This window comes from Lycium barbarum, chromosome 6, assembly GCF_019175385.1.
Source record: "Lycium barbarum isolate Lr01 chromosome 6, ASM1917538v2, whole genome shotgun sequence".
NCBI lineage: Eukaryota > Viridiplantae > Streptophyta > Magnoliopsida > Solanales > Solanaceae > Lycium > Lycium barbarum.
The window spans coordinates 106,340,528-106,355,102 of NC_083342.1; the positions used below are offsets into that span (position 1 = coordinate 106,340,528).

Genomic DNA, 14,575 nt, shown 5'->3' on the forward strand with positions numbered 1-14,575 from the left:
TTCCGTTATCTTTTGATTCATTAATTAGCAAATCGTCTTGAATTTATCTCTTTGTTAACGGAAGTCTTTAGTAAACTAAAAACTTATTAGTCTCTTCTTCTCTTTTCCGACCAGGTAGCAGACATTTTAGCTAAACATGCGTCACAGGCAGGGGTGTCAAATTTGGCTCAAAAGGTGATTGCCCACCTAACCCGTCCAAAATTTTATGAGTTGGGCTCAAGATAATTTTACATTGGGCTGATTTTAGCCCAACCCAACATAGTCCATTTTCAAGTGATCTTCAATTTAACCCAATACTAGCCCAATTCTAGCCCCTTTTTAAGATTTACTTAAATTTGGGTTTATTGCTGAGTTTACTCCTTTTTTTTTTTTCTTTATGTATACACTTTTCTTTTATCATGAATCTTATAAGTTTGTAGTGCGTTTGATATGAAGGGAAATATTTTTCACGAAAAATGTTTTGCTCGAAAATATTTACCACGGAAAAAGTTTTCCTCAAAAATATTTTCGAAAAATCCGCGAAAAATGTATTTCTAGAAAATATTTTCCACGAAAATATTTTTCTAGAAAATACACCCTTCAAAAAGATTGGGTCAAGTTGGGCGGGTCATGACCCAACCCATTTTTAGTCCATTTCAGCCTAAGTAACTTTTTGGTCAATGTTAGCCCAACCCATTTATCACCTCAGCCCATTTTGATTGGATCAATTTCAGCCTAACCCGCCCATTTGACACCCCTAATCACATGCATGTAGGATGAAACGCACGCACAACTAGTAGGAGTTATATAGTACTTCTTCCGGATAAAAAAAAAAGTTCACTTATTAAATCAAGAAACAATTAACCTTATCTTTTCAGATTTGCCCCTATTAAATGTTATGTGATCAAATCCCAATGTCTATTTAATTAGGGGTAGTTTAGTCAATTTACATATTTTTTTTCTTGAAGTAAATAGTTTCTTAAGAGGTATGCAAATGGCTAAGTGAACTCTTTTTTTTTTATCCGGAGAGAGTGTAATTTAGCAGCATGCATGATATTCATCATACTTTCGAAATCATAAAAGTTATAATCATTAATACTTTTACACTATCAATTAGCCAAAATATGTATAAGGTAATCTTCTATAAAAAAAGTAAAATTTGTGATGTTATAACAAATAAATACTTATTAGTTAAACTCATATCTTATGTTTTGAGTATTTCATGAGAGGCGAGTGGATTCAACTTTTCGGATAACTTTTCAAATGTATTGATAACAACAATAACATACCCAGTGTATCCCATAAGTGGGGTGTAGGGAGGCCGGAAGGATAGAGTGTCAGCAAACCTTACCCCTATCTCGATAGATAGAGAGTTTTTTTCCAATAAATTCCGGCTCAACTCTCGAGTAAAGCAAAGTTTAATTATAATTACAGTTTTTTCTTTTAGAAGGGGACCATATGGAATAAGGAAAGTGTAATAGTCTAATAGGCCGATAAGGAGCGGGAGGTTATGAATTGAACCTATTAACTCTTGAATGTCAACAAAATAATAATAGCGATTCTTATTTTGACACGTAAAGCTCTACGTTGAATTAAAAGCAGCTCCACTCTACTGAGTAGGACTTGAGGACAAGAGAATGTTGTTCCTTTAACTTATTTTCTCATTTTCATACATAGGCACTTATTTCCTCTCTTTTGAAGCTTCCTTTTTTTTGTTTGTCTTTTTGTTTTTAATTTATGGGGAGGAAGACACGAGGAATGTGAGAATAGGCCTTGCAAGATGTTTTTATATAATAATTTGGCATGTGATGTGTGTATTCATTGGTCCGACTAATTAAGGTTCACGACCCATAAAACTTATTAAAGGGACAGCGAGGAGCGTCCTTCAATAGCAGAATTCAAATTTTTGCTAGAAGGATTCAAAATATAAAGTAATAAAGACACAAAGAAGCCAAAGAAATTTTAACATCATTTATATATTTCTATGCATAAAAAAATTGACATTGCGTTTATAATACTATAATTTGTCAATGTAGGAAATTTGGATAAACATCTTACTCCCTAGTTCCCCTCAACTTTCAAGTGCTCTCCATAAGTGATTGTTCTATTCAAACAATTCGAACTCAAAACTCCCATTAAGGGTATTCAAATAATTCGAACTCTGAAATCTCTTATTGAGGGTATGCTTTTTTATCAGATTCAGAAACAGAAGGGAACACTATACTATTACTGATGTAATTTCCTAAACTTAGTTTTGATGTTTCTGTTGTGACATATTCGTATGTGATATCCTCTTGCAAACCTTCTCAGATTCACAAACTTAGCTTAGGGAAGAAGCCCTTAATCTTTTGCCCATCGATCCTTCTCTTATTGCTATTAGGTTGGACTTGATCAACGTAAATTATGATTTTGAAATATACAGATTGAAGTCGAGTCTAACTCCTCCCTCGATAGAAGTATGGAACCTTATAAATATAAAAGAAATAGGATATGATCTTTGACACAATTTGGAGTTTTGGTACACCACCATTGCTGGGCCACCACCCTACTTCCTAAAACCCCTTGGGATTCCAACTGGTTAATGCATTACATGCATTTGACTAATTAAATGCAACAACGTGGCAACAACTTGAAAGTTGGACCCCCCTTCTCCCACCAATTATCAGTTATCACCCAAACTATCAGACAAAACTCCCCCCTTTTTCATACTTTCCTTCAAAATCTTGCAAAATCAAACTCTAAGCAAATGCCAAGATGGTCATACTCACATTGAAATCCCTTTAATTTCTTAATTCAAACTGGTAAGAAGTACCCTTACTATTTAATTCAAGATTCTTATCATATCTTACTTTTAAAATAAGGAATGAAAGAAATAAATGCACCCTTTTGTTTCATTTTTTTTTTAACATTACATACTTCAGTTGAAACTGGTAAGAAGTACTCTTACTATTTAATTCAAGATTCTTACAATATTTTACCCTTTTAAATGGTGAATTAAAGAAGTAAAATTACCTTTATTTTCATTTATCTTTTTCTTTCTCTTGGAAGTGTAGGATTTATGCAAAATCCTACACTTCCAAGAGAATTTTTACCAAAGTTAGATTCTCCAACCTTAGAGAGTAAGGAGTAAGCAGAAAATCTCAGTTAAATTAATTTCAATATTCTTCCATTTCTACATATACAAAAACAAAAATAAACCTTTATTTATTTCCTTCTCTTTTGCATTTTCTAATGTTGTATCTTGTGATGGTTCATTCAAAGATCAAATGTTTACCAAGTATTTGGTTTCTAATGCTCAAAATCCAATCAAAACAATGTGATTCTACATGTGAGTATGTCAGGTAAAAGCATGCATAGTCAAAAAAATAGAAAAAAATCCAAAGACAGTCTGGGAATTCCATTTTTTATATTCTCTAGTATATTTTTTTTTCTTTTTCTCTGCTTCTTTCGTTGAGTAGTTTTTTGTTCAAAAACCAACCTTTTTCCAGAAACACTGAGTTGCTGTTACTTTATTTGAGCCTGTCACCATCTTGCTTGTATGTATATCTATCTGTATTTTCCCTTTATTTTATACGGATCTTTAAAATGTATTCTCTATTATATACTATGTAGAAAGAGTTGGTCTTCAATCTTTATTTTAGTGAGAGTGAAATGAGTCTTGAGTAGTCTGCTTTTTGTCTCCTTCTCCTTCTTTCACTCTCTATCAAATTCTTTTAATCTTTATTTCTTTATTTTTTTTACTGTCTACATTCCTCATTTTTGTCTCTCATTTAGAGGGTCCCTCATCCTTTTCTTCTCTTTTTATGAAGTCTGGATTTCTTATTGTGTGCAGCAAAATGCATCTTGTATACATTACTCTCAGATCAAATCAAACACTGAGAAGGAGATTTTGAAGCAATTCTTGATACAGTGTTATGTCTTTCTTTGCTGATTAGTTGAGGTATGTTTCTTTTTCAGCTCAAGTTACATTCTTTTTTAGCCCCCTTTTTGTGACCAATTCTGAAAGTTCCTATTTCTGTTTGTTTGTAGTTAAAAATTGAATCTTTGTGCATAAATCAGAGAGAGAAGAAAAGGGGCAGTTGTAGAAGAGATAAAGATTCTTTTTTTTGGTTACAACATGAGGGATTTTCCTTCTTGTTTTGGGGAAACTGGGGTTCAAGTAGCTGATTTTTCATCATCAGGTGCTAATAAGGCTGCTCAGAATTTGGTAACTTGTGTCTACCAGTGTAAATTGCGTGGGAAATCTTGTTTGCTTAATGTTACATGGAGTAAGAGTTTGATGGGTCCAGGTCTTACTGTTGGGATTGATGATAATACAAATCAGTGCCTCTGTAAGGTTGATATTAAGCCCTGGTTGTTCTCTAAGAAGAAAGGGTCAAAGACTTTAGAAGCTTATTCTAGGAAAATTGATGTATATTGGGACCTTTCTTCGGCGAAATTTGGATCTGGTCTGGAGCCATTGGAAGGATTCTATGTGTGTGTTGTTTCCGAAAGGCAAATGATTTTGCTCCTTGGTGATATGAGAAAAGAAGCTATCAAGAAAACAAGTGCCACTCCTGGTGCTTCTGGTGCTGTTTTTATTGCTAAGAAGGAGCATATATTTGGGAAGAAAGTGTTTGCCACTAAGGCTCAGTTTTGTGATAATGGTCGAGTCCATGATCTCGTGATTGAATGTGATACCAGTGGGACCAATGACCCATGCCTTGTCATCCGCGTGGACAGTAAGCCGATGATGCAGGTAAAGAGGCTAAGGTGGAAGTTCCGCGGTAATCATACCATGTTGGTTGATGGCCTTGGTGTAGAAGTATTTTGGGATGTCCATAACTGGCTTTTTAGTACGTCTGTTGGAAATGCCGTCTTCATGTTCAAGACCAACATTTCAGCTGAGAAATTATGGGCGGCCCAGCCCATCTGCGATCCCCAAACACTACATTGGTCTTGGTCACAGAGATTCAGGGAGGCCCAGTCACATAATCTTGGTTTCTCGCTCTTTTTATATGCTTGGAAAAATGAATAGTCAATTTGATTGGATTCAACCGTGAATTCTAACGTATACTTTAGCAAGCTGTGATTTATTGACTATGAAATTCAATTATACTTTCATTTTAAATAGTTAGTTTGTTCTTTTCGTATGTTCAGTTGCTCAAGCTGAGAGCCGAGACAAATAGACATTTTTGCCTGTTTGGTTGTAAATTGTTCCATTATAGTTCCTTTCATTTTCTTTTCCAATTTCCATGGAGAGGAATATGAAATCCATTTATTCTTGGTCAAAGGCTTCCTCTTGTTGACGTCTTTGTATGGCCGTGATTAATCGAAGAAACATTAACAAGCAATTAGTATCTACCTTGTTTCAGTAAACTCTTTACTTTTCCATCTTTTGATGCAGGCAGAACATACCTTATCGCAGTCCGAGACATATGGTCATAGCTCGCATACTAACGATATACACATATGTTGTTTTAACATGTTAACTTCGATATGACCAATTCTATGCAGGTGGTTCAATTGCTAATGACAGTTGATGGACTATGTTATATAAATGCATCATATGAGCAAATAGCTGCTTTGACCCTCCATATAATATAAGAATATTGGTATGTGCTGTATCTTGTTAGTCTTTTGTGTATTTCAAGCGTAGATGGATTGTGACAGTTGATATTTGCTGCATTGAGATTTAAGGGAGTTTGATGGGCCTGAATACTGCTAGCTGTCTACATAATGTTAAATTCATATTTCCACATTCCGAAATGAAAAAAGCTTAACATACCCTTCTCTTAGACACTGTATCTGTCGACTTATCCATGGAACTACCAAAATATTTTAACAGCTGCAATCTGCCCCTGGCCCCTGCCAGCTATTACACAAGCATTCCAGCTAGATTTTGTCTTCTTTTAAAAAAATAAAATAAATTGTTTGTCGTTTATCCCAAACTTTTGTTTTACTTATCTGTAGCTGAAGCCATAGGTTGTTTTTACCCATAAATCCCATTTTGTTCTTCAATGGTGTGGTTCTTCCTTTCCTGTCGTTCAATTTTATCATTACCCTCTCATGGCACAACAGTGTGGGATCGCTGCAACTGCTTTTCTCTGAGAAGTTAATATTTTGTTTTCTAATTCTCATGTTGGTAGTTAATGTTTTTTTTGATAATGGTTGACTTTCATATTTTGTGATGCTTACATGGTAGGAGTTACCAAAAACATTTTATGCCAAGTATGAAAAGATACTAATAGCTATATTTTGTACTCATATTTCATACATTCCACTTCTAAAAGTTTTTTTTTTTTCCTTAGATTGATTTTTTGATGACTCTGTGTCTAGTCAACTTTCATTCACCTCAACTGATCAGTCGCTCTAGACAATAAGGCTTATTCCCCATCGTCTCACTATCCAACATTTGAGCCCCTGTTAATTTGTTTTTCTTTATGACCGAGAAATCAGTCCACAACCTTCGAAAATCGACAATAATGGGCCCACCCCTCTACCCTTCTCCACTTAAGTACCAGGCTTAGTTCGCATGGCGCAAAGCTCTGACCTATGACTTAAGTCACAAGTCCCTCAACCTTTTCCTCTTGAACCAAGCCTTGGGTGTTTGACATGGACCCCTGTTATTTGGAGGTCACATCTAGTAGTTAGAGTTTTCTTTGATTTGGTACCAATCAGTCCGCTATAACCCACCAAGCAACTGTTGTAACTAGGACACAGACTGGGATCTCCAGATTGGTACTCTGTCTCAACCACACCACTCAGTCATTCCAACAGATACTCCACAAGGTCCCTTTGTGTTTCTATGTTATTGCTTATTAGACTTTAATCCTTCCCGGTGTAACCTGATTTCACTCTGTGATAGACAGGTGAAGCACAAACATTCAACATTGTTTCTTGTCATTGAACTTTTAGATTCAGGTCTCCAATATGCTCAAATGCTGGAAATATTGCAATTATGATATTCCCTTTAGCGTTTTTACTAGTCGTAGAATTTGATTTAATTCACTATCATCAACACCAATGTGATATTTCTCTTCATCTCTCAAGATGAATTATCCAGGGTATTCTGTTAATGTCTTTGACAGTCTTTTCATAAACATGGATTTATTTAACTCATAATGAGCTTGTTTAATGACCTCATAAGCTAATCTGCCGTTGCTTCATTGGCCCTATAAGGACAGCAGTTTTCAAACTTACGTACCAATTTGGAATTTCTAGCATCTTGCCTGTTTTGTATTTGTTTATACCAGGCAGGCAGCATCGAGCAGGCTTTGTTTTATGAGTCAATACCGCAATAAACCACTGTTGATCAAAAAGTGTAGGGAGTAGGGGCATGTCATTTGGGCACTCTTTGTCATTATATCCCAGTTATATGCCCCTGTTGATGAGTCAATAGATTAATGCACAAGTCAGTTTCATCTTTAGCTCATGCTTTAAATTTCTGAAGTAGTTGAAGGACTGCAAAAAATTTTAAACATAGAGGCCTAAAATCTTCTTATTGAGTCTCGTACCTGGAGCTCTGGAATGTTAAACTGAAATTTCTTCTTGCTGCTTGCATCAGTTAACATAACCTCACGGGTTCAAGCCGTGGAAGCAGCCACTAATGCTTGCATTAGGGCAGGCTGTCTACATCACACCCCTTGGGGTGCGACCTTTCCCCTTACCTTGATAACGCGGGATGCTTTGTGCACCGGGGTGCCCTTTTTATCAAGTAGTTAAGCTGTAATACTAGGATCCAAAGGAATAAATGTGTTCCTTTGCTATATTCAGAAAAACAAACACGCAATTCAAGAACAGACTTATTACAAAGTTCCTTGTCTAGGTTTGGTTGCACTTTGTATTTAATCTAATTAGGTTAAATACATCTGCTGGAACTCCACATGACTTCGTCCTCGTATGAATTGCAGTAAGCTCTGACTTGATTCAAATTAGAGTCTAAGCTGGTGATAATTTTATCTTTGGCTGATATGAAAAAGATATTTGTTATCGTATGCCTAACTGGACAATACTGATATACCCTGTATTAGTTTGATGTGTGATGGATAACTTTGTAAATGATTGCAGACATTTCTATGAAAGAAATTGTCTAAATGTAATTTGGATATAATGTGCCCATTTGACATGCCTTCATTGTGTGAGAGATGGCTGCTTGGCTTTGCTTATGTTTGGGATTCTTCTTGGGAGAACTTGGTACTGCTATATCGGTGCCTCTTCACGTTATCTAACTGATTCTGTCGTTCTGAAATGATTGTGCAAGTTGGTGTTTTATGAAGTGTTAATGAATTGCAGAATGACTTCATTCTCCTGGTGAATTTTCAGTCAGCTTTCTTGATATAGAGCCCGTTTGGATGGGCTTATTGTAGTGTTTGGCTACCAACTTAAAATGCTAAATTTAAGCCATAAAGTGCTTAAAGTCACTCAAAAATGAAAAGTTGGGAATCCTAACTTTTTTGTTTGGAGGGCTTAAAGCCATATTCGTTGACCATGTAAATTACTTTTATATCCCTTATATTTTATTTTAATTCCCAACATACCCTCTTAGCTAAAGCCATAAAATTCACATCTGTTCTCATTTGGTTGTTCAGATGTGGAAGAGTGATTTCCCAAATCAAGCTTGAAATTGTTCTTTCTCCTACGATCTCAACGGTATGTGCTCCTCCTTTTTGCATCTTTGTTTTTTTCGATTTTTCTCCTGTTTTCATTATTCCCCCCATCTTTGTACTGCTTGAGGCTTCCTTTACACTGTACAAGTTGTATTTCCTTGACTTTGCTGTGGTTATGGCACTAGTTGAGATTTGGTTTGCATCAGGAACTTGGATGGTCCCATTAAGTATTAGCGTTTATGCATACTTGTTTTTACTCGTGGAGTCGGCATGTGTTGTTCAACTGAACATCATAAATAGAGCTAAAGAGCTCGAGATGATCGGGAAGCAAATGAGCTTTATCTCCATTATCAATGGTCTTATAGGAAGAAGCTATCACTTGGAAGGAATATAAGAATGATATTTTCACCATGAAATCCTTTTAAACTTTACTACTAATTTCAGGAGGTGAGAACTAGATACACTTTCCATTTGGAAGATAATATCACCACTTAAGCTATTAATCTTCACATTGACAGTTGTTTCCTTAAGTGTGTAGTTAATAAATATGTTCTGCATTAGTTTATGGGTTGGCTTTCAATTTTTTGATTAGGGCTCTGAAATGGATGCTAATGAGGGTCACTACTCTCTCAAGAAAAATGAGGGCCTGACATTATTTTTCTATATATTCCAACAAGGATCTGGATAAACACTAATTCTGTTGTTGATTCCTCAAGCTCTCATTTTCTAAATCGGCCACAACTACTTATCGGTCTCTTCTTCAAAATTGTAGCTAAGATTTTGAACGACTATTCTTCTTCTTCCCTCTTTCTTAGTTCTTTTGGTTATCCAGATCCTTGTTGGAATACGATAGAGTTGTTGCGAGATATCATAGCACTTATCTGTAATCGACTACAAGGATAGTTATTATAGTGGAAAGTCATTAAAGTATTACATTGTCTTTTACGTATATTTGGTTTATCTGATTTTGCTGTTTGCTGCTTTTCTTGGGGTATCTATATTCTCGTTCTTTGTTTTTACTTTTCTATAAGCAGAAAAGCTAGTAGGGAGATGAAGTTGTTTTTGTTGAGAATCAACCATTATAGTAACGTATGATTAAATATCAAGTGGGTTGCTAGTTTTGCTGTTCTGTTATTTTTTTCTTTGGTCTTTACTCTTTTGTCTTTATGAGATTATGTCTTTAAGTTGATTTTTGAGCTTGAGAATTGACTGAATATATAGTATCAGTGGCATGTGAATGAATATGTTGATAACTTGTTTCTTCCTTCGACGAACAAAATTTTGAAAAAGTTGAATGGCTAGAAGATAGTCCTTGCAATATTGTGTTCCCATCTATGTAGTATTGTTGTGAAACCTGAAAGTTTGAGCATGAATGCGATTTGTATTCTTGTTTGTTTCATTTCTTTATCCATCATTTGAATTTCTATTATAAAAAGAGAGTAGTTTTAGATATCCTTTATGTTGTGCCTTCAAAGGGTGTCTTAACTATCAAATAGCACAAATGCAGAATTTGTATTTTTCCTACTGATTGGTGTTTGCATCATTGTTTGTACTTTTTATCAGGCTGCACACGTGCCTGCCTCAGAAGGTGCAACAGATACTAGTTACTTCACAAGTCGCTTCTCTTGGAATCCTTCCGATGAACATGTATATGCAGCCAGTGAATGTGAGTATTCTAGCGATGATGGTAGTGTTAGTGGTAGTCGCAGCTGTCTAGATAATCACCAAGATGAACAGAACACCAAATTTTCTAACTGCAGTCAAATGTTTAAATTGTGTATATAGGTTTATCAACCATCTGAAGAGGAGCTTAGGGGTTACCTTGATCCATATGAAGATGTCTTATGTACAGAGTGTCAGCAAGGTGGTGATGATGCTCTTATGCTACTTTGTGATCTCTGTGATTCACCTGTGCATACTTATTGTGTTGGTCTTGGACATGAAGTACCTGAAGGTAACTGGTATTGTGAAAGCTGTCGGCCAACTGTTCTTGCTTCTTCAAATCCACAGAATCTGAACCCTATGCCTGATAATAGAACAAGCAGCAATTTTTCTGTTGGGTCACCTCCTATTGCTAATGTAAGAGAAATGTTTGATCTTAATGAAATGTATATACCTGATACCCCTTTGGCTGAAGAGTCCGGTGAGTTTCAATCTCCCCGAGATGGTCAAGTTTCTCCTCTAGCTTCTGGGATTGGGGCATTCACAGACCGAGGTAGAATACAGCGGCAAATACATCAACTCCTTCATAATAGGAGCAGACAACTTGGTAATAGTCTCTTTGGCTCTCAAATTGCTCGAAGTAGGGAATTAGCAACTCAACCTGCTGTAGCACAAAGGGCAGTGCCTCATAATATGTTTTTCCAAGGAAGGCAACCAGAGAGTACCTCAAAACCGGAACCTTGTATCCGAAAGGTCGAGTAATTTGAGTAGGCAACTGAACTTGAATGGAGCCTCTACATCATCGCAAAGTTTTTTTGGTGAATTTTTTGAAAGTCAATTGCAAGGGACCGATGCAAGTTTCGGCTTTTGTTTGGCTCATCAGCAACTCCATCCCTGCAGTAGCAGATCTAATGTTGGCCTTGATACCAGCACTTCTCCTTGTCAATTTAGATAGGTGAGATCCTTTAATTAGAGAAGGAATTAGTGGAATCAATGGTTAGAAGTTATTTAAAATCTGATTCAGAGATTCAAAATTGAGGGAGTCTAGTTTAATGTTTCCTTTAACTGAATGTGCCAGCGGGGACTTTTGAGTATAGTAGTATGATTAGGTTGAACAGATGTGGAGAATATATCTAGCCTTGTTGCTGCTTACACTCCAATCTGTGTATGCAAGTAAAACATGACTCATGTCGTTTAACTTTTTCTCATTAGTCAAATTTATCAGAATTTAGAAGGGTCTTCATTGTGCTAGGAGAATGTATTTAGAGCAGTGTGCACTTTAACCTGGATGCCCACCCTTCCCTCTGCTATCGTTGATGAATAATGCCATATTATCTTTTCTTTTTTCTTTTTCTTTTTTCTTTTTTATAAAGAGGTTTGATTTTTGTACTGTATACAAACTTGAGCTCCTTTTCTCCTACCTATAGCTCATCTCAACATTTTAAGTTAGCTATCTCATTATGTGATTGGCCATGAATGTATTACTTCGATAGTTCTATGCAAGTTCATATTTTCTTTTGCATCTTTCTAGTATCCTGAATATATTACATGCTTTGATACAGCCTACAGTACCTGCAAGGACATTGCCCAGTACTCTTAGAAGACCATTTTAGCTGCATGATGCATTCCAAACAGCCGAGAATGAGAGCTATATTCCATTGGTTGATTATAATGATATTGGCACAACTTCAAGAGCTAACAATGTAGATGTCGAAGATGTAGGAGAACAAAATGATGTCTATTGGATGGGGTTTCGTGATATGATTGCTAGTGACATTTCTAATGCTTGATGCTTGTATTATATGAATATTTTTCACTTCTTGTATTTATAGTGGAGTGCTTTCGGTTGTATTAGCACTTTTATTAAGTACATCTTATGCCTGTTGCAGGCTTATAGAGGCAACCCCAACTGTTTAGAGTCTGAGAAATATATTATTATCGCACTGCTATTGCCAATGGTTCGACTCTTTTTGAATGGTAATAAATAGGAATGATCACAGAGGGCCTGTAACAACACCTTGGTTTAAGCAGTATGTTCAGATTTCCAGTATGTACCTCAACGTACAAGCAAATAATGAAATACCAACCACCCACATTTTCAACACTAACAATATGTGCTACTATTTTTTTTTGCAGTTGTTACTAATAAGAAAAATAAAGTTATCTTCTAAGCGAATAAAAAGGTCTAGTATATTGAACAATTACACAAATGACAGAAACTTCTTCCATAGACTAGCCATATATGAAAAACTACACCTGAATTCGTAAATTTGTTTGAGATGGAATTCTACATGTACAGGTAAAGTGGAAGTGATTTTAAAATATAAATTACTTTTGATTTGAATCAACTTTAGAGTTTAAAAATCTTTTAAATCAACTTATTATGGTGTTAACAGCTTTAAGGGTATTTCAGTCATTTTGACAGAAAATAAGTGCTTAACAGCACTTATTTACCAAACACATCAACAACTTATTTTCAGCATAAGCACTTTTATCCAAACACTCAACTGCTTATTTATAAAAATAACTTTCAGCACTTAAAAGTTCTAAAAACACTTTATACATAAAAATCACTTTTTTTAAGTCCATCCAAACGGGCTCATAGAAAAGAAGGTATTCTTGCTTCTCTGTCTAATGGTCTGCTCTTGTTTGGTGCGCGGGTTATCAGAGCCAGATCCAAGATTTTAGTTCTACGGGTTTGACCTTTACGGTTTTTGCATTGAACCTTTACGGTTTTTGCATTGAACCCATTATAAATTTAAAGTTTTGGGTTCATATCTACTGTTTATTGCAATGTATCATAAATTTAAACTCCGCATGTGAAGTACTGCATTTGCCCCGACAGGTTATAGTACCTTATTCTGCAGAGGAGTTATTATTGAATTTATGACTTGAATCATTGATATCATTGCTTAGCTGCTGCAACTAATTCATGCTTTATAGCAGTTGATTAGTTTTAAAGAAAGTGCAGGCAGTGGTGCATACTTTTGATCAATCCCATATTTCTTGAAACAAACATGGAGTACATGTTTAACTAATAACATCCCATTAAATTTTATAGGCAACGAAAAAGCCTAAAGACCCTAAAAAGCAACTAAACAAGTTATTGTGATAGTGCATTAATAACATGTTGATGAATGGTTTTCCCAGCAGTAGCAACAATCTTAAACCCACCTTCAGGCACTGGAGTATCAGCATTCCACTCAAGCTCACGTCCTTCCCAATCAGTAACAACACCACCAGCACCCTCAACGACCGGAACAAGTGCAAGAAAATCATAAGGATCAAGTGCACAATCAACCACAACATCAACAAAACCCGAAGCCAACTCACCAAAAACAACACAGTTCCCATTAAACAACTTCTTCCCCACCTTCTTCGATAGACAATCATACGCTCTCTTCGCGTCATCGTTATAATTCGGTACCTTTAAATGAACCCTAGCTTTACCAAGATCACAACAATCCAATGTGTAAACTCTCTCACCATTAATCGTAGTTCCTTTTCCCTTAACCCCAACCCACCTGAGTTTCAAGATTGGCTGATCAATACAACCAAGAATCGGCTTTCCATTATAAACCAACCCAATGAGAATACCAAAAGCACAATTATCTTTACCTACAAAACTTGAAGTCCCATCAATCGGGTCAAAAACCCATATGAACTGATTAGGAATAATGGTGTTATCGCGATTATGCCAACCAGTTTCCTCCCCATAAATAGAGTGTGAAGGAAAAGCTTCAAGAATGACACAACTTATAGCCTGTTCAGCTTTCACGTCAGCACAGGTGACTGGTCCGTCACCATCTTTTTCCCTGAACTGGAATCTTGCAGCGTTGGAGTAGTATTTACGTACTACTTCACCTGCAGCATCAGCAGCTTTGTTGGCTATTTGTGTAAGACTATTTAGTTCCATGTCGCTCAATTGTGTGCTTGAAATTGTAGCCATTGTGCTGATGATTTGCTTCAATGGCGTTGAAGAAACAATATTACTGTAAATAACTAACAGGATGTACAACAAAGAACGGCAGAATCCTTTTTCTATTTTTTCTGGTAAGCCCTATTCATAATCCTAAACAAACTCGGTAAAATAAATTTTGAGTCCAAGTTGCCTTATATTACTATTTACCTTAGGCGGTAGCCCAAATTTTGAGTCCAAGTTGCCATATATTACTATTTACCTTAGGCGGTAGCCCCTTAAACTTGATAGGATATTTTATTTAAACACTTGAACTATGCCATGTTCCAATTTAACACCCCAACTAGTGTTTTAATTAGTCACTTCGGTTCAAATTTTGGAATTTTTTTTGTGTGTGTTTTCATTCGTCTATTAGGTAGTTAAATTA

General features: G+C 35.8%; 2 protein-coding genes across 2 annotated transcripts; one reads left to right on the forward strand and one right to left on the reverse strand.

The window, feature by feature from the left end:
• The first annotated feature begins 2,748 nt into the window (after positions 1-2,748).
• On the forward strand, positions 2,749-12,185 carry LOC132645256 (uncharacterized). The gene is made up of 7 exons (XM_060362140.1): positions 2,749-2,780; positions 3,812-3,919; positions 4,009-5,573; positions 8,550-8,610; positions 10,131-10,233; positions 10,353-11,184; positions 11,792-12,185. The coding sequence occupies exon 3, from the start codon at positions 4,097-4,099 to the stop codon at positions 4,994-4,996; it is 900 nt and encodes a 299-aa protein (XP_060218123.1). The 5' UTR covers positions 2,749-2,780; positions 3,812-3,919; positions 4,009-4,096; the 3' UTR covers positions 4,997-5,573; positions 8,550-8,610; positions 10,131-10,233; positions 10,353-11,184; positions 11,792-12,185.
• A 1,147-nt stretch (positions 12,186-13,332) lies between these two features.
• Positions 13,333-14,178, reverse strand: LOC132644329 (bifunctional phosphatase IMPL2, chloroplastic-like). The gene has a single exon (XM_060360917.1). It carries the CDS (start codon positions 14,176-14,178, stop codon positions 13,333-13,335), a length of 846 nt encoding a protein of 281 aa, XP_060216900.1.
• Positions 14,179-14,575: the final 397 nt, after the last annotated feature.